The 24,015-nt window shown below is 39.1% G+C and overlaps 1 protein-coding gene across 1 annotated transcript in view; it reads left to right on the top strand.

Moving 5' to 3' along the window:
• Nucleotides 1-24,015, top strand: part of SLC25A13 (solute carrier family 25 member 13) — a gene marked incomplete at both ends in the record, with an annotated part of 168,415 nt that overhangs the window by 133,748 nt on the left and 10,652 nt on the right. Inside the window, 1 exon segment of the mRNA XM_084229817.1 lies at nt 7,311-7,451. Coding sequence (XP_084085943.1) covers nt 7,311-7,451 — 141 coding nt within the window.

The raw sequence follows: 24,015 nt of genomic DNA, 5'->3' as shown, positions 1-24,015 counted from the left end.
AGGTAGCAGGAGTTACAGATAGAAGAGGGTCTGTTTACCACTGATTGTGCCACTACACAGCACTTCTGTTCCTTTCCAAGGCTCCCAGTGACTGCATATCTGGGTCTTTTTGTTTATTTATTCCTGAACTAAACTGTAAAAATTACCATGAAATATGTATTCATGTGTATTGACACACAATTCTCCCTTTGATATTTTGTTTGTCCAGCATATTCCTGTCTTCAAGCTTCCTCAGAGCAATTTGTTGAAATTTTATTTAGAAGGATTGCTTTGAATTTTAAAATTATGGGGGGAAATTGCCACATTTAAAATATTTGGGACTCATATTCATTTATAGGAAAATTGACATTTTCTACATTTGCATCTTAAACCACTTTAAACAAATTGATTACAGACAATCAAGACAAATCACTGTAGACAAATTGACATCTTTATAACATCGAGTCTCCCAGTCTGAGAACAATACTTTGTAAGTGTAAGGGCTCAGAACAAGCCCTTTATGTCCCTTAAAAAATTTTTCATTTTCCTTCATTTTAGTTCTATAGATTTCTTGTTAGGAAATTCCTGTTAACCCCACTGGTAAAAATAAAACAAGTTGTGTGTAAGATGTTTTTGCTGAACAGTTCCATATTTCTCTTTAGAAGATGTAATGTTTAAGTTCCTTTAAAAAAAAAAAAAAAGCCCCAATGAAAGTTGAAGGTACAGTGATGCTGATTTGCAATACTAGGGCTGTGGCAATAAGACATTCTCACAGACTGGTAGAGTCTGATAGTGTGAACAATCATGTGTGAACAATGATAGTGTGAACAATCATCCCTTGCCTATGTTCTGTGCACGTGGTAGGCAGTTTGTAGAAAATTTGCTTTGACTCTGGACCCCTTGGGTCAGGTGCAGATCTACAGTCCTGGTGTTTAAACAAACCCTCACCCGTGGTGGTGTCTTCCAGTCTGTTCGTTTCATATAACAGGGATAGAATGCATGAGCAGTAGTACTGATTCATCTTTTGAGGACATTAGCCCCTCCGTCTTCTCGTCTGCATGGCAGATCACCATAATCCTTCTGGAGATCCACAATATTATTTTCCTGCTGATTCTGAAGGGTCTTTTGTCATTGTAGTTGAATGGGATTTTATACTTCAGAACTTCAGTGATGTGTCCTTGTGCCAAAGTCGCATCCATTTGATTCTATTTTACTGAATCATTGAAGCATAAATAGCAAGGACAATCGTCAGTTTCTGTTCCGAAAAAAAATTATCCCACAACTCAGTGTGTGTCATTAGAGCACATTCCTGCTCTGCCTTCCTCTCCTCCTCCTCTACTCAAAACTTGTGCTGTTTTGCTCAAGCATAACATAATTGTCCCAGCTCTGTTTTATCTTTTCACTCTCCCTAGCTCTTTTCTTCTTTATTACCCTAAATAGATTGCATTCTCTTTTGTTGGCCTCCATAAATGACTATCATTCTATCCTTTTTCTCTTCCCTTGAAAGTATAAATCACACAAGCTCTCTCTTATTCCTTGCTATGCATTTCCCAGGGAGCCCCATCACATCCCACCCCATGTGCTGGAGTTGCTTCCCTGGACTAACTATTTCATTGTTGCCCCTCTTCCTTTCAGAAGCCCCTTTCCTGACTTTCTGCCTAGGTTGCTACACACTGCAGAGTAGAGCTGAAGTGTCTCATCACCTCTTAGGTTGCTGCTCTTAGTTTCTCAGCTTCCTTCCACCCCATATAAGCTCCTGCTTTGAGTTAGCATGTATTGGGATGACACCCTCTTCTCTGTGTCAGTCCCTTTCATTGCCTGCTGGATGTGTCATATTTCTCTTTATGTCCTTTTGTTCCCCCTACACAAATGCAAAACCTGGATTCTTCTTTGACCCTACCCACTCTTTCTGTACCTTATCCTGCAACCAAGCCCCGCTGATTTCTAGTGCATCCATTACTCACCCACCTACCCCCACCTCATTACTGATGTAATTGTTCTAATTCTGGCTTTTTCTATCTCTCAACTCATCTCCTAAAACCCTAATTGTTATTCACACCTCAGGTCTCTCTCCCTAATAAATTCTTCCTCTTCCTCAGCCCTGTCATCTCCCCGGGGCATAGGTACTAAGCAACACACTCTCCAATATCTAAACTTTATTTACCAGCTCCCCTCCAACTGCCCCCTACACACACACACACGCACACACATGCACACACACACCCCATCTCCAGTATGCAACCCTATTCTTCACAGTGACATTCTCTGCCTTCCGTAGTTTGGCAATAGTAGTCTTACTTTCAGCTCTCCTTGCTCATACTCCACCCATGACTTCTTTAGTGAACAGTTCATTTTTCCCTGCTGTCACAGTAAGCAGCGCAAGTGCTCAGGTCTGGTGCCCAGCAGGTCCACCTTTGAATCCACTTTCCTCCATTCTAGCTGTGTGACCTCAAGCTAGTTACATAACCCTTTTTAGGGTAGATTTGCTCACTTATAAAGCTGGGATGATATTGTTACCTACTTTACAGTGCTATGAGGACAAAAGAGAAAATTCTTAAAAGCTCTTAGCACAATGCCTGGTACATAAGCACTCAGTAAATGCTAGTGAATGATAAGCTTGATCTCATAATTATTCTTATTAAAATTTCACAGGACAGATATGGTGCTGGGTCTGTTACCCTATAAATGTGGCAAATATAAATCACTGTGCCTTTGTGCCTGTATTTGCCTGGATTACCTAAATGCTCATTATAACTTCAGTTACCAGCTGATGTGCTTTTTATAGGCCTTGCCACCTCCCCCAGATTATCCCATCCAGCAGAAACCTTGCCCTCCTTTGAAATGCCATGGCCAGTTGTCTGGAACTTAACTCTTACTATGTTTTAAAATTATATTTTTTTGTGTGCCACATTTTCTCTTTGTAAGATATGTTTATCAAACTCAGTAGAGAATCTTATGCTTGCTGACTGTGAAGTCCTAGGTAAGTGGCTATGGTAGTTTGCTAGTGTTGCCATAAAAAATACCATAGACTACATGACTTAAACAACAGAAGTTTATTTTCTCGCCTTTGTAGAGGTTGGGTTTTGGCATAGTTGATTTCTTCTGAGACCTCACTCCAATTACAGATAGCCACCTTCTCGCTGAGTCCTCACATGATCTTTTCTTTGTACAAACATGCGTCTGTATCTCATTTCTTATAAGGACAACAATCACATTGAATTAGGACCTACCCATATGACCTTATTTTTCCTTAATTACCTCTTTAAAGGCCCCATCACCAAATACAGTCACATTCTAAAGTACTGAGGATTAAAATTTAACGTATGCTATTTGGTGGAATACAGTTCAACACAGAACTGTTCCTTGGATTTTTTTTTTTTTATGCCTCAGTATTTCTTCTTACATAAAATTGGAAATAAATTCTCCTTGTATGGACCAAGACAAGTAATAGATGCAAAGCAATACATTAATAGTATCTAATGAATGCTTAATGACTTTTACCTCTTCTCCTATTTTCAGCTCCTTGAGAACAGGAGTGTTTTCTCATATTGTGTACAGTTCCGAGGACAAACTTTAAACACAATTACTTACATATATTTGGTGAAATAATGTGAATGAATGATCAACTAACAGATGTGAGTCTGCGGTAGGGTGTATGTGTTTCTCTTCAGATGGATCCAGATATTGGGGAATATCTGAGGTGTTTGTAACAAAAACTATCCAAGAAACCAGTGGAGAAATTAGTGTCTCTGTTGTAAGTATGGTATGCTACCTGGAGTCAGTTCTAGTATGGAAAATCTTCCTCTGTCCTCCCAGCTACAGATTTCAGAAAGTCATAGAAAATGATTTGTGACAAAATTGCACACACAAAAAACCAGAATCTTCACACAGCCAGAGCTCTCAAGCGATGAGGGACACAAAGACACTGGCACAATAGGTGTCCCTGTCCCCTGTCTGCGTTTCGGCTGTCTTTGATCTCTGCGAAGGCAAGACACGGGCAAGGTACTGTGAATGGACAATAGTCCAGGAATCAGAAGAGCCACAGGCAGTGTGCTGCTCAGTGATCCAGGCGTGGTGATGCCCAGACTGTGCATCTGATGATAAGCATCTTCTCATGGTGCCTTGGAGTCTGTCATTTCCTTCCAGCTTGACTCCAAAGGACCGATTCATCTCTGGCACCTCTACAATGTGCCATTTTGAATCTATAGGTTCTTTCTTTCTGCGTCCACCACAAATAATGGATGTGTCATTATTTTTTCCTGGTATCACTACACTCTTTCTTCTTGTTGCTTTAGTTTCCTGCACTTTGCTGGAGTGGATTTGACTTTTGCACCACGCTTGTTAATTAGAATTCACTTTATTAGGCTAAAAAATATTGGTATCCAATGATTGGTTTGGGGGTCAGGGAATTGAGGATAAGTTCTTCTTTGATTGTATATGACATTAACAGCTCTTACAGGTGTTAGTAACAATTTAAGATAATAAGACAGAAATTCTGTACCTAAAAATCATACCCTTTAATAATGGTACCACTTGGACATGTATACATTTTCAAGGGATCAGATGTAAAACATTAAATCTACTTTCTGAGACAATGTGGAAACTGGCACTAGAGATCTCAGTTTAAATAAGTGTATGAGCAGCCGCTCAGAATTGAAAAGGATCTAACTGAAATAAAGTGATCGTCAACTTTCATCTCATATTTTAGTCACATAGGAAAGGCTTTTTGTTTGTTTGTTTGTTTTGCTTTAGGGGCAGATACACTCATTCAGTGAGTGGGGTCTAAAGTCATTACTTTTTAAAAGCTTATTAAGTGATTGTAACATGCAGTCAGGAAAGGGAATCATCAATGTAGGGGATAGAGGAAAAGAAAGCAATATGTTGGAGTAACTGCTGTGTCTGAGTACTGAACTGGCTGCAGTGCACGCACTGTCTCTGGTCTGCACATAGTAAGTTCCATACTTCTACAAACTGACTGAGCCTCGGTCTTCGTGTGTGACACTCAGCTGCCTCCTTACCCACCATTGGCAGTGCATGGTGTGTATACGTTGTGTTTCTGTTCTGTTCCTGTGCTCTCTGCTTGACATCCTACCCTTGGAAGAGGTGGTCTTACCCACTTGTGAACTTCTGAATAATGGCCTTCAGGCTAATTTCAACTCAGCAAATCTTTCTCAGCAATTCTGTCCCCATCAAACAATTTTTTAATTTTTAATTTTCCTTCATTTTTGCAACTTAGCTCTGGTCCAGAAGTACAGACATAACCCTTACAGTGCCCTTTAGCACTGTTAATAGGCCACGTCCATTCATCTCTTCATTCTGCCAACCCTGAACATCTCCTTCAGTGTCTTTGGAAAGACACAGGTGCAAACCCACAAGACACTCAAGGACTGCACATGGGGTGGGGCTGGGAGTGGGGGACGGTGTTGGGTCTCTCTGTCTCTACCTGCAGGTCACAACAGCACAGGAGCAGAACATAGCTAGCTGTTCTGAGGAACAGTGGGAGCACAATGTCCTCATGTGGACAGAACACTCCAGCGGCTGCAGGGGTCACCTCATACTCTACTTCCACTTTAGAAGGATCTTTCTTAAAACATTCTGGGGCCAGTCTTTAGGTCACATAGGAGACCAGAAGGTGTTGGATAACACATAGTAGAGCTAGGAGAGGCCTCTGTGTGGCAGCCTGTGTAGGGGAGAACATGTCTGCCCTCTGCACAGTTCTAACATGTGGAGGGAGGGAAAGTCTTCATCTGTTTTAAGAAAAGTGTGTCTTGAAAAATGTATCAGGTGGGTAAAAATGGGAAACAATTTGATTTAGCAAGTTAATGGATGAACAATTTTCTTTCTTTCTTTTTTTTTGGTTAATGTTGCTATTTTTATTAGCTAAATTATGCAGAAGTATTACTTTTTCTTTATAGCTGTAACCCATGTTTTATGTAGAAGAAATTAAAAATGCAACACCTCCCAAGTATCATATTGGTGTTTTCTACTTGATGGTGAGGGCTGGTAAGGGGGAAAGGTGTACATCATGTAAATGTATGAGAGCTTTAATCTGACAGTAGATGTAGAAGATTTTCCACATTAATTTTATTGGCAGCACACTATCTCATTGGACAGTCCAACTCAAATTCATTTAATCTATCCCTTATCTCTGGCTGTTTATACTGTTTATTATTTTTATTTCCATGTATTATAAGCAGTCCTTCAAAGATCATCCTTGAAATTGTTTGATTAGTTAACAGGTTGTTTTGTGAGGATGCCTATATTGGTTAAGAGAATCAGAGAATCTAGCAAGAAATAGTTTTGTATGATATTGACCCAAATTGTGCCTGTTCCCCAGATAGTATCTACTAAGCTGTAAAATGTCAGTATCATATCTGCAATTTGGTTTGGTGACATCACTGTATAATAAAGATTCTGAATTATACTGTATGTTTACTTTGGATGACATAAAAATTTAATGTATTTGTGACAAGGAATAACAAGTTGGAGTACAGCAGGAAAGAATATAATTGCTTATAATAAATATAGGCTTAGCTTCAAAATAACCAGCTTAAAATTTCCCTTATAGTGCTCTTTAAAGATTTCCACTGATGATCTCGGAGGTGTGGCACCCAGCCACTGCTGGAATGAAATAACACACATTGTTCAAAGTCTGGACCATAATTGATTTAATGCATATTTTTACTACTTTAATGTTTATCTATTATGAAAAGAACAATTCTAGGTACAGGTAACATACAAGTAAAATTGTAAGAATTTGTAACTCCATGAAAAGGTGTTTGATGATTGACCTGAGTTTCTAGAAGAAAAATCAGCTCTCATCTATGTTTATATGTTCTCTGGCAATTTTTTATTCACTGCCAGAATTATAAAGTCCATCATGGGAGAATCTTTGCCTACCCTGCCCTCTCCTGTTTTGTTAGGCAGATCTGTGTCTCTTTATTTGGGTACCATATCGGATACTATGTCATTTTATTGCTGGCTTTGTGCCCTTGACTCTGAACCCAGTGGAGACGGTTGTTTGTATATGAAGGAATCTGTCATTTTAGTGTAAGGACTTTGGTGAGGCCAGTAGAAGAACTGGTTTTTGCCTTCTTTCAACCTCTGCTGAAGGGAAAAGGAGTTTTTTTACTCAAGACCTCCTAAGCAGTAACTGTTTTGATTCAAATGCATAATCGCTATGTTTTAATTGATGGGACAAGGACTGAAACTACAGTCTCTTGAAGACAGAATATTCTGAGCACAGTTTAGTATAATCTTTCATTTCTTCCTGATCTGCTTTACCATTAACCCTACTTTGATCCTAATGTTTTCTTTTTCTCTTTTTTTAGGCAGGAGGTTCCCAGGTGATTTTCACAAATCCTTTGGAAATAGTCAAGATTCGTTTGCAAGTGGCTGGAGAAATAACTACTGGTCCCCGAGTCAGTGCCCTGTCTGTCTTAAAGGACCTGGGGTTCTTTGGAATCTACAAGGTAATTTTCCTTTTAGTTGCTTTGTGCTGATGTGCTCATCTCCTAAACTGGAAACTGCTCATCAACGTGAAATAGGTTCCTCATATTTCTATGCCTAGAGAAGCTGTTCTCCTGGAACCCATTGGACACCTTCCTGCCAGTTAGAAGGAGGTGCTCTTCCTGGCATCTGCCAAAAAATTAAGAAATAGGCAAATCAAGGATGACTATGATGTGAATCATGCCCACTGAATGTTTCACTACACAGCTCTTTGCAGCAACACTGGCAGGAGCTTTATTTGGATTTGCTGTTGATAAGGAAACCTAATTCTTAATGCTTCTCATGAATAACAGAGACAAGGATCCCAGGGACATCTTTTTTCAGAAGATTTGGTGAGCTCAGTTTCAAGAGATGGCCATCCCAGATGGTAGATTTATTTTCTAATTCTGTACATTACAGCCATTATCAATATGTGTGCCTTGTTGTAGTTATCTTGAATCTTAACCATATATCATTTAGAAAATAGTGTTTCAGAATAATTGCAAAACATAACTTTAAGAAAATTCGTGAAATTCATCATTCATACTTCGTACCAAAACAGTCATGGGATATACTAGAATGAGCCTCATCTTTGCATGGCTCTAAGCCTCTGTCAAACATACTGTGTTCACCATTTTTCACTGACAAGATTCAAAAATAATTTTTCAGAGCCAGCTTCATTAAGTAAGCCTTTAGGGATGGGGAGGGACGGGGGAGTCAAATGTCTACTTAAAATAGTTTTTAATTTATTTACACATAAATAGATAAAATCCTGCTATATAAAATTAATACTGCTTTTCAGCACATATATCAAGAAATAGTTTATTGAAACTCTTCAGATGAATTTTAAATCAGTGCATGGATCACCTCCTAATCCACTTTTTTCATCAGTTGCTTGCACAGTCTTGCAGAGTACATCATCTTTTTTATCCCAAGACAGCATTTTTCATGCGCAGTATATTGTCCCTGGAAACTTTGTCACATAACATTGGGACAGTTGTTTTCTTTTTTTCTATTCCCACTTCATCCCGCATGAATAGAACTGGCCCCAGCTTACCACACTGCTAATTTTTTAAAGTGAACCTTAACATTCAGCACAGCATTTTCGAGTTCCTATCCCCAGGAATACTTTTTTACCTTTTCTTTTTTTTTTTTAAGATTTATTTATTTATGCATACAAGAGCTGGGGTACAGGTCAGAGTTGCGGGGGGTGAGAGGATTCACCAGAGACAGAGTGGGGAGCAGAACAGGCAGACTGACTGAAATACACTGCTGAGGGGAGCAGCGGGCGAGACAGGAGAGGTCTGCTGCACCATGTGGGTTGTTCCCTGGCCGGCCAGGAATCAAACTTGTGCTGCAAAGGCTGCGGATTGCTTCATAATGTGGTGCTTAACACCTTGTGCCACCAGGGAGACCCTACCCTTTTCTTTTCAACTCAAGTTTTGTAGGTAACCTTGGCAAACATCCACTGTTAACAATAACTGAGGTTGTTTCAGGCAAATTTTCCTTTCCCAACCAGTTCGTCGTACCTCTCAGGTCAAGCGATTAGAAGAACATGCTGCTGGGCCTTTGTAAGGCTCAAATAGAGTATGATGCTTTCTTTTCTGGGGTTAGTGTTTTTTTTTTGGGGGGGGGGCTTGCTTTATATATTATGTATATGTAATGTCTAGGAATAAACATGCTGATTTCTTTTTAAGTGGCAGTAAAATGCACAATCTGATTGTGTGGCAGAACACAGTAATACACTTACTTCACGTACCAAATCATTATCCAGCAGCAAGAAATAAACAGCTTTGTCGTGAGGCATAGCATTGATCAATTTGAGGAAAAATTATCTCCTTTTCTAAATTTTTAGACTCTTGCAGACTATAACACGATGTAGCAGCATGTCATTTTGACAAGATGCCAAGCAGTCTTTCAACGGGCTGTCTGGTAAAAAGCACTTAGGTTCTGTGGCAGTGACTGCTATCGAAATGTCTGGATGGATAAAATGGTAAAAACTTGTTTGCTGACACAGAAACAGAGACTGTTAAACTACCTGCAAATGATACAAGACTGAGACTTAGTCCTTTTCATCTTCACAGTATTTCATAATCTTAATCCTTTTTAACACCTCTTGGAAGTAGCTGGTCTCCTGATTTTGTAGTTAGGAGAACAGAGGCTGCCAACGATGGTATCTGAGCTGAAATTAAGGCTCAGAAGTTTCTTGTTTCCACTTTTGTGCTAAAATTGCTTTCCTGAAATGAGCAGGATTGCTCAAGTTTGAGCAAGAGACCTCTCCCATATAAAGTTAGTTTAATTACTAGTCTGGTGGTTTAATCTAGTTCAGAGGCATTCCACAGGGCTTGGTGCTTCCTTACAAAATGCTGCTTTTGGTGTATTGGTAATTACCAAGTGAAGTCCTTACACTTTGAGCTGCTGGAAACTTGATTTCATTGTGAGAGCTTGACCTGGCAGTCTCCTTTCTGCTAGCCATTGGTATCATCAGTTACATTCACTGAGACCTGTCAGCCTGGACCTCATTCATCTGCGTTCACCTCTCAATTCAGTCAGATCGGCTCTGGCATTACCACCTCTGGTTATCGTTTATGGTATCCCAGCCTCCAGCCTCAGGCTTTGTTTCTTGTGGACCTTTCTTCTCCAGGCTCGCCTGCCTTACCCTTCCAGGTCAGCAATCACTTCAGCAATTCAAGAGCCATCCTTGTAGGAGCATCTTGGCTTTAGTATTGCTGCAGTTTGATGTGTTTTTGCTTCAGGAGGGCTCTTTAGTAGTCAGGCTGTTCTGTTTCTAGTCTTAGTTGGGTAGGCAAAGGCAGATGACCTGGAGTGACCTAATACTTCAAAAGCTGTAGGTCTTTAAAAAGGAGAACTTCTGTCTTAGAGTTAGTTACGACAGACAGGTAATCTTCATTCTCCTCTACTGGGGCCCTCTGTTTGCTGTTGTTAACATTACAATGCAGGCCCCAGGAGGTGTGAGTGGTTGGCTCTGTATGTGTGTTTAGGCCTGCGGTGCTTAACCTTACCTAAATTGGGCTAACTGGGCTCTCTATTTTTCCCCTGAATTGACTTGCAAAATATCCTACTATGCTGTGATTTCCCAGTAAATGGCAATTAGAATTTTTTCTTTAGAAATACATTTACAACTGAAAAAAAAAAAGTGGATGGTGTAAACATTTCACATTCCTGGGGTTAGAAATAGTATGGAGCAGATACAGTGGACTATGTAAACAAAGCCCTTCTCTTTTGGTAACATTTAGAGAGATTTAGTTATAGCTCAGAGTAAATAGGTTATTGAAGTAAAGGCAGGATAATTAATTGTCTTTGAAAGAACTCTTTGGATGTTGTTGTTTTCATCTGCAGTTTGTACTACTTTTCTTAAGAATGTATGAAAATTTATTTCCCTTTGACTAAGTAACTTTAGTTTCCTTGCATAAGCCTGTGGAACATAAGTAAAATAAATTCTGTAAGAGAAATATCTACTTTTTTCCGTAGGAACCAACAGAGCTTTAATGAAAGGATGGCTTATAACCTTAGGGATAGAATAAACTTATCAGTTAACATTAAGTGGAAGTACAGCTAATGTAACTAAAAGATGCTTCATTAAGAAGCAATAGAGTATTGTGTGTCTCTTTGAGGGCAGAATCTGATCAGTGAAGCAGTGACAAGGAGGGTCTATCAAGCATTGTTGAACACCGGTGCCAGATTATAACATGACAAATTAAGCACTGGCTCTCCATGGAGAGATACTTAGGATTATCTCTACTGTCTCTACTGTGTTCCAATCAAAGCCGTGTGTTTTGCCTCACTGTAGTTGACAGAGTATTCAAATACAATCTTTTGTCCACATACCTACATGTCCTGTATATGTATTCATTCATAGTGTGTATGTAACTGAATGGTTAGAGCTACTGTCCATAAAATCAGAAAGCAAGTAATGATATTTCATTCATTCTTGTTTATTTTGTTAGTTTTCTCAAAGGGATGTTGTTTGTTTTTTAGAAATAAAATACAAGTTTGTGTTTCCAAAAAATCAAGTAACTCAGGTATGTGAAAGAAAGTAAAATTCTCAGGCCTCCCTGGTGGCACAAGGGGTTAAGACGCAGCCTACGAAGCTGTCCTAAGCCACTGTAGCACGAGTTCGATCCCCGGCCAGGGAGCTGCCCACATGGCGCAGCAGACCTCTCCTGCCTCACCCGCTGCTCCTCTCAGCAATATGTTTCAGCCAATCTGCCTGTTCTATTCCCCACTCTGTCTCTGGTGAGTCCTCTCACCCTAACAACTCTGGCCTGTAGCCCATTTCTTGTATGCATAAATAAATAAACCTTAAAAGGTTTATTCAAAGAATAACCATGCTCTTCAAAGAATAACCACTGCTTTTATTTATTTGATATACTTAAGAATAAAAAGCCTTCTGTACATCACAAATTAAACCCTTGAAAATATCAATGTGTTGTGTGTGTTTTAATACAATAGAATCTTTCCAAACACAATATGTCTTAAAACTCTTTCCACATCTTATTTAATAGCTGTATAATTTTTTAAAGTTTTTTAAAGTGGTATCCTATTGATGGTTTGTGTTTTTTTTGTTTTTTGGTTTTTCAGTTTGTGGATATTACAAGCAGTGACAGGGTTAATATCCCTACATATATTTTGAGATATTTTTGTAAGTACATACAAATGATACATTCCTAGCAATGAAATTGTTAGATCAAGGAATGTACGCAATTTTTAGTGACGGAGATTTTGTCCAATTGCCTCAGTTTATCAATTTTATCTTGGTAATATACAAGTACATAAGAGTAATTTTTTAGCAGCTTTTAAATATATCTCTTTCTGAGAGCTTATGTTTACCCACACAAGGTAAACAGTGAAAGTAATGCTTACTCATTATTTTGAAGACAAAATGCCATGCTAATTTTCTAACATCACGGAAACTTCCATGATTTTATTACCACCATAGCTGCCATTGTCACCCTTTCATCTGGACTTCAGTGAAAAGTCTTTCAGTGAAAACCTCCTCATGGGTTTCTGTTTCTTGATTGTAGATTGCCCCAAATCCATTGTCCCCACCACAGCCAGAGTGAGCCATTAAAAATGTAAATCAGATGAATTTATTCACTCAACATACTCCTGGTGAGACTATCTCTGTGCTGAGCACTATTCTAAACATTTAGGATGTTACTCTGAAAAACCAAGTTGCTGTCACAGTTTGGTGGTGGAAAAGTTTGGTGGAAAAAGTCTGCCATTAAGAAAACAAAAACAGATGTCTTATTTGGTTCCCCAATATTCCTGTTATAAGTGAAACCCTCCAATATTTTCCTTTTTCCTTCTGGCTTATTTCACTGAGCATAATTCCTTCTAGCTCCATTCACATTGCTGCGAATGGCATGAGTTTATCTTTTTTGATTGCTGAATAATATTCCACTGTGTATATACACCACATCTTCTTGATCCAGTCATCTATTTTTGGGCATTTGGGTTGTTTCCAGGTTTTACCTATTGTAAATAGTGCTGCAGGTTCCTTTTTCAGTGCATCCTCGCCAACATTTGTTGCTGCTTGTTTTTTTGATATGTGCCATTCTTTAATAACAGTACAAAACACAGCAAAGCAAAAACAGACAAGTATGAACCAGAGATATACTGCAGGGGAGGAGGAGGGAGAGGGATCAGAGGGAGGGAGGGAGGAGCACAGGGGACTGTGGTGATGGTGCATGGGTGCCTTGGGGAAGGAAATTTTATGGGGACTCAATCTGAGGGGGTGGGGGGAAGCAAATATTGTCTAAAAAATTTTAAAAATGATAAATGTTAAAATAAAAAAGTAAATTTAAAAAAAAAAGGAAAAATGTATGACATCAGTCGGTGCTAAGAACCTGAAAGAAGGCAGGGTGAGAGGCTGGATGAGGGCAAAGGCATGATGGAATTGGGAGTAGGTAATTCCCAAATGCTGGCAGGTCTCAGTTTCCTGGGCCAATAAAAGGAAACATTGTATAAGGTGAAGGAAAGTAGTTTCTTATAATTTGTTGACAAATTGAGGAGGGCAGCAGACTTGTGTCTGAAGTACCACAACCACTGCCCTGCCCTTTGGCAGAGGGCAGGGCAGTTATCCAGAGTTACAAGGGAGTAGAAGTGGGAGTGGGCAAGGGTCAGCATGTCCATCTTTCAAACAGAAGCCTTTGGTGATTCTGTTTGATGCCAGCTTGCTTTTGCCATCATCTGGTGATCAGCAACTCTGATGTTATCTTTGTAGCAAAGCTGTTCTCCCACAGAATGTAAAAAAAGTAGGGTTTATTAAGCCTAGAGGGAAAAGAAGAAAATGAGAGAGCTTGTCTGGTGGGACAGAGAGTGACATATGCTGTGTTACTCCATCAGAAGGGCAATGCTTTTTGTTTTTTTTAATATAATTTTTTTTATTTTTATATTCCCCATACAATTGCAACCCCCTTATTTTGACCCCAATCCCTCCCCTCCCCACCCCCCACCTCCCATACAGTGTCTCTGGTTCATAGTTGTTTGTTGATTTTGATTTTCACTTTCTTATAGTTATTCTTTTTCCTGGTCCCTTATTTAAGTTTCCTAGATTCCTGCTATGAGTGAGACCATCCGGTATTTTTCTTTTTCTTTCTGGCTTATTTTGCTGAGCATAATCCAGAAGGGCAATGTTTTAAATAGGGTAGTCAGGGAAGGCCTCTCAGATAAGATGCTTTCTGATTCTGCAAGCTCATTCGCATTTGCTTTTTAGTCTTCCTAGAATCTCATATTTTAACCCAACAGATAGATACCTTCTCAAAAAGACAACCAGGTCATTTCCTATCCTGTCCCCCATTCTAGGATTCTGTGTAGCACCCATCACCATCTGACATTTTTAGCATGTGTGTGTGTCTCCTTTATCTAGAGTGTACTTTGATACCAGACACCTATCTTGTAACATTTGTTGGCACATAGCAGACATTTGATAAATATTTGTTCAATACATGTTTCATTAAAAAAAAAAAAAAAAGGCAGGTGTTTCTAAGTTTAAACAAGGATACTAGAGCACAGAACATGAGTGAATTAGAAAGTAATGACCAAAAAAGAACATGATACTGGGGAAGTTGAATGTAAAGAAAGTAGCTAATTATATGAGAGATTGCTTTCTCAGTTTTAGAGGCATCCATTCATTTACCCAGCAAGTTCTGCCCTATGTACTGGGGTTATGAAAATAAATCAATAAGGCATGATTTTACAAGGAGTTTAACCATCTTGTGAGGCCATCAGAAAAATAAACAGGTCCTTGGAATACCACATTTGTACAGTGGAGAAGGGCTATCAGAGGGGTGTGCACAAGGTTGTAGGGGAGGTGGAACTGACTCATAGCAAAAAGTCCCAGAAGGCTTTCTGAGGAGATGTGGTCCCAGAAGATGAGTTGTAGTTAACTAGATAGAAGTAAGATAAATGGCATGATCAAGTTTCTGTTTAAGAAAGTGTAATTCAACTTCAGAGTGGAGAATGCCATGTGGGAGAGTAAGACCAATGCTCGGACAACCAGTTTTGAAGAGGAATAACTGGTTGGCTGAGAGGAGGAATGATGTTCACCTCAACTGTAGTGCCATGAGGGTGGAGACAGAAAGGATATATACTTGGAGAATATTCAGATGTGATCTCACAAAGTCTTAGAATGTGATGAAAAGAAAAAAGTAAAGATTAAAAGGAGATTCCTAGTATTCTGACTTGAGACTTAGATGGATGGTGATACTGTAAGTTTTAGAATTTTATAGTATTTGAGAACCAGCCGAAACCTAAAAATACCTTGTTCTGATGTTACCTTTCTAATTGAGGAATAGAAGCCCAGAAATCTTACAAGACTTGGTGAGGTGACTTAATAGCCCCTACTGAGATTGTCTCCTGATTACCTCTTCAGGTTTTTCATAGGTTCCCATGTTGAGTGTAGGACTTGACCCCTGAAGAGGGATGGGGAAACCTTACAAACCACCAAGCATAAAGGTTCTAAGGGGAAAGAATACAGCAACTGGAAGAAAGATTAAAAAGAAGAGGTAAGAAGAGGAGGTTGAGAGATTCGTTTTAATTTTGTTTGGGAGAACCATTCCTGTCTGCTCACAGAGAGGAATCACCAAGGTGGAAGGCTTTGAAGCCTCTGAAGAAGAAAGGTTGAATATGGGACAGAAGGGACACAGAAAATAGAGCTAGGATCCAAGCCTAAAAGTATGTGTGATCTCATTAGAGCTAATGTTTATTGAGTGCTTACTCTGTGCACACCTATGTTTAAAGTTATATATGCTTTATATCACTTTATCTTTACTGCAGCCTGTGAGGAAGATACTTTATTGATTGATTGATTTTTTTTTTAAACTCTAAGTTCAAACAGAGTGTAGGAAACCTTGGTTGGTTTCGGTATCTTGTAAGTAGGGCACTGGGTTTCAAAATCAAACTAATCTCTTTTTAAAATTTGAACTGTGACATAAAGATTTGCTGGACAAGATAGGAATGAATATATGCCTGACGACTGAGGGAAGTTCAGAATCAAGGCTACCTGCTAAATATAGATATTGAAGGGTTGGCAGGTTTTGTGTCCTTGTTGACAGTAAATGTGCAAGGGAAATGGAAATAAAAAGAATTTAAAGGGCAATTAAGCATCATCAAACACATGATAGCTTTGACCAAGTTATAAGATTGTTTTTTTTTAATTGATTTTAGTACCCAATGCTATTTTTCAAATGTCAGGGATTACAGGAGAACTTAGTTTTTTGCCATTCTGTCTTTTAGAATACAAACATGTTACCTTAGATCTTATATCAACTCTTTATAGAAATTAAAATTATTTTATCCATTGTGAGGCAAGAGGGCCCTTTTATTTTCTTAACTGTTTCATTAACCAGAGTAACAGTACAAATCACATCTGGTAAACAGAGAGTCATGTGACAGCTGGAGCCATGTTGTTGTTCTACGTGGTTTCTATTTGTGTGCATTGAAAAATCATTTTGTGTGTTCTTGATAACTTGCCATAAAAGTATATCTTGGCATAAAATTAATATTTCAGTCATTTTATCTTATTTTACTTACTATAAAGCAGAATTTTAGAAATTAAGGAGAGTTAGCATGTGCCTCAAAGGGTTGGTATCTAATTTAATGGTGTGAAATTTTGAATAATATTAAAAATCATGCAATGATTCTACTTAAAGGTTGGATTAAAGGGAAGAAACCTAAATAGTTTTAAATTGGTAGTGTACCCAGTACTAACAAAAGTAAAACAAATCCTCTCAAGAGGAGACTACCCTGGGCCTCCCCAGTGGTGCCATGCTATGAAGCTGTCTGCAATTTCTGCAATGCCGGTTTCGATTCCTGGCCGGCCAGGGAGAAACCCACATGGCGCAGCAGACCTCTCCTGCCTCACCCGCTGCTCCCCTCAGCAGTGTTTTTGGTCTGTCTGCCTGTTCTGCTCCCCACTCTGTCTTTGGTGAATCCTCTCACCCTCCCACACCTCTGACTGTACCCCAGTTCTTGTATAAATAAATAAATAAATCTTTTAAAAAAAAAGGAAACTACCTTAAACCCAGATTCAAAAGACTTTTCATAAATAATGTTCCAAGGGAAATGAGCAATTCACAATAAAAAGCTGAACCTACAGAAAGAAACAAGACACTTTGAAGAGAGGTAACAAAAACATTAGGCAGTGTTTTAAACCTACAAAGATTTAAAATTGTAAAATTATTAGAAATATAAAATGAATGCCTTTGCTTTGTAAAATTAAGGGTGGATATATCTATAATATTAAAATTATCAATTGAATAGCAGATTAAACACAACTGAAGAGAGAATTGGTGAGCTGGAAGATAGGAGAATTGCTCAAAATAGAGAGATTGAGACAGAGGATAAAATGTGTTAGTCTAATAGTAAAATGAAGAGCAGGAAGAAAGAAGAGTGGATGGCTAAAATCTCTCCAGAACTGTCAACTCACAGATTCATGGAATACAACAAATCCCAACAGAATAAATAATAATAACCCATACCAGACACATTAGTGTGAAGCTGCTGAACACCAAAACTAAGAGAAGCTCTTAAGTGGTCAGAGAGAAAAGTAGAGTTCCTTCAATAGAGTACCATTGAAATCACAGCTAAGGGCCTCCCGGGTGACATAAGGGGTTAAGACACAGCACTATGAAGCTATCCGCAGGCACTGCAGTGCGAGTTTGATCCCTAGCCAGGGAGCTCCCCACATGGAGCAACAGACCTCTCCTGACTCTCCCGCTGCTTCCCTCAGCAGTGTATTTCAGTCAGTCTGCCTGTTCTGTTCCCCACTCTGTCTCTGGTGAATCCTCTCACCCCCCCCAACACACCTCTGGCCTGTACCCCAGTTCTTGTATGCATAAATAAATCTTTAAAAAAAAGGAGAAATCACAGCTAAATTACAAACAAGAATAGTAGATGGCAGAAGACATTTGAATGTTGTCTTCGGTGTGTGAAGGAAAAAGCCTTTCAATCTAGAACTCTATAACCTTTAAAATATCTTCCAGAAACAAGGGTAAAATAAAGAAATTTTATACTAACTGAGACAGTAGTAGACCCTTACTAGAAGAAATTCTCAATAGTACTTCGGGTATAAGGAAAGTGACCACAGATGGTAGGTTTGAGATGCAATGAGGAATGAAGAACAAAGGAAATGGTAAATGCTTAGTTTAAATAGCACTGCCTGAATAATAATGACAATTATAATGCTGGTTTTTTAATATATAACAATGATAAGGTGGGGTTAATTATAATTTAAAGTAGTCTAAATTGCATGCAATGTAAAGGAGCAAAGTAAAGATAGCAAAAACTGTAGATTAAGTGTGCATATTAAAATTTCTAGGTTAAACTCTTAGACTAGAAATAGACTGCACCACTTCCAAACAGAGGAGAGATAGGGGAAAGAAGGCAAGAAATGGAAGAAAAATTCAAAAGATGGTACGTGTTTTACAGATTAGGTTTGTGAAGGTGACATGACTGCATGCTTAGAGACTGAATTTCCATACAATAAGTGTCTGGACCATTAACTGCATTTCCAACCCAGCTAAACATCATTGATGATAAAGCAGTGTACAATAGGAAAATGATGGGGAACTAGCACCGACATAAGAGTAGCATTTCCTTCAAAAGAATCTTGAGTTGGCAAGTTTTGTTAGAATTGCAATAAAAGTAAGGAGAAAAACCAATATCCTAAACATCCCTGGGCAAAAGAAACCAAATAATAGGCATTGATATTTTATATTCAAGTTGAAGTCATTTCAATTCCACTGAAATTGATTCTTCCATTGTTGGCTGGTTTATTTGGTTTTAACACCAATGACACAATCACATAACAGGTCTTGGCACCCGTAATATTTCTCAGCAAGAAATTGAAACTCACCCTGTTCAAATCCCAGGCACGTGGGGCCTAACTATCCCTTAACTGGGCAGGAGAGGTGCTGCCAGGCTGTGTATACAAGGGTTAACTCGCTTGGGAAAAACCAAGAGGAATGTTAAGGGATCAAGACATGACATGCTGCCCATTGTTTGTAGCTCCAGGATCAAAATATACAATTATACATGCCAAATAAATTCTAAACCTGTAAGGTAGGAAAAGAGGGGTGGCTCTGACTACAGGTGCCAGCAGCATTAAATAACCTTCTCAGACAAGGTGCACCACTGTTGTCTTGAATGCTGCAGGGTCCCCCAGTCTGGCATTTTCCCCCATGCCAGACAATGTGCATTCACTGCAGGAGTCTCTGTTAAGCCTCCGTCTCCCAGACCTGCTGGCTCCTGGTGCCTGGCCCGACACAGAGGTGCCTTTGTGAATGTAATTACCTTTCCCTGTATTAGAAGTAGTCTGTTTAGAGCTGTATTTGCAGGTACAGCTAGGATAAGCAGGAATTAGCATGCGAAAAGACCTGCCCTGTCCCTGACTTCTTTATCAGCAACCATCCTTCAGAACTATGTTTTGAAGGATGATTGGGCAGGTGTGATACCATCCGAGATGAAGAGCTTTAAAAGAAGAAAAAAAGACATAGCAGTGGAGTGTGTGTGTGAGAGTGTGTGTGTGTGTGTGTGTGTGTAAAATACAAATCCTGTTATACCTTTTGACAAGTTCCTGCCAGACAGAGTTGCCAGAGTAAATTTGAATGAATGATTCCAGCAACTTGAGACTTGATTAAAGTTTCCTTGGGCTTTCAACACAATGTCCACATCAAAAAGGCAAACTAAATAATTCCTTTGCTGTGGTGACACTGTGGCCAGCTCTTCTAAGCCTGTCTAATTGGCCTGTGTCTGCTGTGGACTACTGATTTGAAATTAAGTGAGGTCTACCCTCAGAGAACCTATCCCAGACCTTATATAGTAGGATGATGGAGAGACTTCCAAATGATACAGAATTGGAATCAAGCCAGAGTCCATAATTAAACTACATCTCAGTTTGGATTCCAAGTTTTTTTACATACAGATCTTCCCTGATGTGCCTTTTATTGTAGTTATCTGTTATTAGTAGGCCTTTTATTAAACAAAGAAACCCCACTTTCCCCACTTTAGAGAGGGAGTGCTTGCATGAATAGCAAGAGATTTGGTGATTGCATTTTCTATTTATTAATTTTCCCAGGTGATCTTACTCTGTTTACAAAGAAAATTTAGGGCCAGCTAGAGATTTCTGGAGGCAGCACTGCTTAGAGAAAAGACTGAAGGCTGGAAAATGTGTGGATTTTCTTATGGGTTAAGAACATTTACAGATTTATTTAAGGTGGCACACACTTAATAATTTATTAATTTTTTAATAACCAAAGTAATTATTTTTGTGTTGCTGACGTAAGCTTTTGGGCAGCACAGAATGTTTCCCTTTATTATAAAGTTGCTGTGAGGAATGGCTATTCACTTAGTCAAAATTGTAAGCAGGGGCAAGTAGCATTCAAGTCAAACAGGTTTATGTTTTGATGTAGGACTGGAGAATGGGTGTTCACCACAAAGTGAAGGATTTATCAAGGAATCTGGGAGAGAAGCATTTTCACCTTTGGAACTTTAAAAGCCTTTTTCACATCCTGCCTCTCTTTTCATTGCACTGGAGCCACAGGTCAGGTATTGCCTGAGGCAGCCTTACAAATTGGCACCTGCCTTTGTGCCTTAGACCTGAGGGAGTGGTGGGGAAAGGAGGCTAGGGGAATTTAATAAGTCTCTGCCTTTTTTTCTAACCCTTTGCAAAGTTAGCTCTCTTTGGGAATTGGGCTTTGATGCCAAGGTGTGAGAGTGATTTGCTGTGGGGAGAGCCTGGGCAGGTGCCGGGCTGTGGGACCAGGCAGGTGCCAGGGAGGCTGGGAGGCAAGGACCTCCTCTGCACTGCCCCTTCTGTTTGTACTGCAGTTGCAACTTCACACAGGGCTTACACAGATTTTACCTCATTCATGCCCAAACTCCTGACGATCTAAACCCCTGATGCGAGTGGTCAAAAAAGGTATTTTTAATGTGGGAGGAGGGATCAGAACCAAGTTCTCCCCAGCTCATCACGTGGCTATACAGTTGCTGTCCCAGCTGTTCTTCACACCTCGTTCTGTGACATGTAAGTTTTTAAATGTTTTAACTTTCTGGCAAAGCTGGCCTGCCTCTGTGGAATGGGAGTGGTGGCTCTTCCGCAACTTTTTCTTTCTTGACTTCCTTTTCTTCCCTTTTCTCAAATAATCAGAAACCCTAGACCTGTCTGATATTTACCCTAGTTTGCATTTCTTCGACCACAGTGGTCCGATCCCGGGTAAGAAAAATAAAACATACTCCTAACCATTTTTCTTTTATCGCTCTCAGTGTACTCCACGTTCTTTTAGATTTGCCCTTGTTTGTTTGTTTGTTTTGATCACTTCATCTTTCTTAGTCATCTGGAGCTGTTTTCAGACCTCTTAAAGCACATGACACCCCTTGCTAAGCAGTCCTCACGATGGTACATGATTTGTTATGATTTCAGAAAAGGAAGGAGAGTTCTTTCTTGCAAGGATGTCTGTAATTTCAGATCATGTCTTCCCATGGCCTTCTGGGCATGTGGAAGCCACATAGCATAAGAGGAGCTAATCTCTGTCTCTTCTTTTTTTCTATCTTTAATATTCCACTGCAGATTTACCAATTACTTTGTCTTTAACCTCTGTTATACTGACAACAAATAACATATCCTTGCTTGAAAAACTAAAAGTTTGGTTTGGGTTTCTAATATACTTTTTCAAGAAATCAGTGAGTTTTCCTTATAGAAAATTGACAACATATCCCAAAGCCTATCATTTCTCTTTTTAGTTGTGATTTATGTTTACGGGAATTTGCAAAACCAAGTCTCTATCACCAGGAAGCCTTAGGCTTTAACGGACAGCTGAAGATTTTGTTAAGTGTTTTCTAAATTTAATCAGACTGTAGTTCCTGACTCTTGTTTGCTTACACTGTGAAAGAATCTATGTTGACGTAGATAGAAGAACATGAAGAGAACTCAGAATAGCAGTGAGACAGTGTAGACAATGTGGAGCCATGAGGAAGCCACTCCCTATCTCCTAGTTAAAAGATCCTCAGTGGAAGGGGTAGTATTTGGGCTTTAAATGAATGAAGGGGTGGTGCTTAAAAGGCTGATGTTCCCAGCTTAGGCATCATCAAAGAAGATGCAGAGTGATGGGTATACCTTGATGTGCCAGATGAATGGAGCATTGAGTAGCTTTACCTGAGTGGAATCATGTTGACTAAGGAGAGGAAAATAGGAAGTGAAATCATTACAAAGCTTCGAGAAGACCTGTGCCATAGGACAGCCAAGAAAAAGATGGCAGTAGTTTCTGGAACAAAAATAGAAAGGAAAAGGAAATTTAACATCATGGCTGAGGAATGAAGGAGATATTGAACGATACTCCTCCCCCCACCTCCAAAAATACACAGTGAATTTAAGGAAAAGAAAAGATAGAACTCAGAACCACCATGAGCATGATTCCAACTATGGAAATAGTTGTTGGTATTACTATTGAAAAAAGTGCTCCAGAACATGTATAATAGCTGCAGCAATTATCTCAGGCTGGAGCAAATTAAGAGCCATTTAAAATATTATACTCATCTATATTGTTTATAATAACCATTCAGTATTTTATAATCGGGGCAAATAGTCCTGATTTTTTTTTTTAAACATTTAGAAGTTAGTTCAACTCTAAGATGCAAAGATTTTGGAGATGTGGTTAAAAGTGGAAACTAATGGATTTAGTTAAAAAGCAGAATTTGTGGGAGGAGGAGTTATGCCAGAAAAATTACTCCAAAGTGATTTGCTTAGAAAGTCAGTAATATGGCAATGATTTTTATTATATTGAGAGAGTGGACGGATTAACTGAACTTGATCTGAGTTGGTTATTTGGTGTCTAATATGAAATATCTCCTGAATCAGGCCTGCAAATAGCTAACAGAATTGTCTGTACAGGAAGGTTTGGAGGCAGGATATAGGCGAGGAAGAGAAAATAGACAAATGGGTGCTAATGTTGCCCTTACATAGTAACTACCTTGTTTGTATAACTTAATATAATCATAAGATAGGAGTGTATACTATATTTGCATATTGGTGATATCCTGTACTCTCTCCCTTGAAAAAACTGGGGGAGGTGGGAAAACTCAGGAGTTCTGAGTTTTGGAACCATCTTTGCCACTACCTCCAAGTTTGCCCCCTGAAAGCCAACATCATGGCGCTTACCCATGCAATTGATTAACTGTGCTAGGCAACCATTTGCATATGTGTAAAATGAGGATTTGGGTGTGGTGGACTGTGGTTCTTATTTCATTTAGGCATCTAACAGTCTGGGAGTAGACAAGATACAGAAGTGTGGGCTCATTGGCCGTAGTAAATGATGTGGGTCATTTACTGCATTCAGAGTGAACAGAGGCATCTTAACACATCCGTGGGTGAGTTGACTGAGGAATAGCCAACATGACAGAATCCAGATTCCAAGCATTTGTTCTGGTTGGAAGGATGGGCCAAAATAGGATGAAGTTTAATAGGATTAAACATAAAGTCCTGCTTATGTTACTTGTTTAAAGCAACTAATAAGTTACAGTAGACCCAGGTTAGTAGTGGTTCATATGAAAAAGACTAAGGGATTTATTACCCACAAGCTCAGTTTGAATCAAGAGTATAATACTGGTGTCAGAAAAGCAAAGACTAAAGTAACAGATATGTAGTGAGTGGAAAAGGAACTTTGACAGATTGTAAGATCTAACATCCCTAAACCTCAGTAAATGTCACAGGGCTTGGCTGGAGCTGTTGTGTCTAGATGGAGTCATTACTTTCTCTGAAGAATCTCTAAATTTGGTGGAAATTTTTAGGTATTAGATAACTGAAAGAAATAGTATTAAATTATTAAGTGTTGAAAAGGGGTTACTTCCTTCCCATTTAATATACTTTAAGCACAATGTATGTCTATTTTTTTTTAACAATGTTTGTTTTTGGACATGCATCAATTCTCAAGGCTTCTATGTGGCATTACTTTGGCACCAGAAATAATTTGGTGAAAAATTTGCTATAGTTGTTGATTGTTGTACTCACAGCTCTTAAATGTGGAGGAA

Source organism: Talpa europaea (assembly GCF_964194135.1).
Source record: "Talpa europaea genome assembly, chromosome: 3".
Classification (NCBI taxonomy): Eukaryota; Metazoa; Chordata; class Mammalia; order Eulipotyphla; family Talpidae; genus Talpa; species Talpa europaea.
This window is presented reverse-complemented; position numbering and strand designations above follow the sequence as displayed.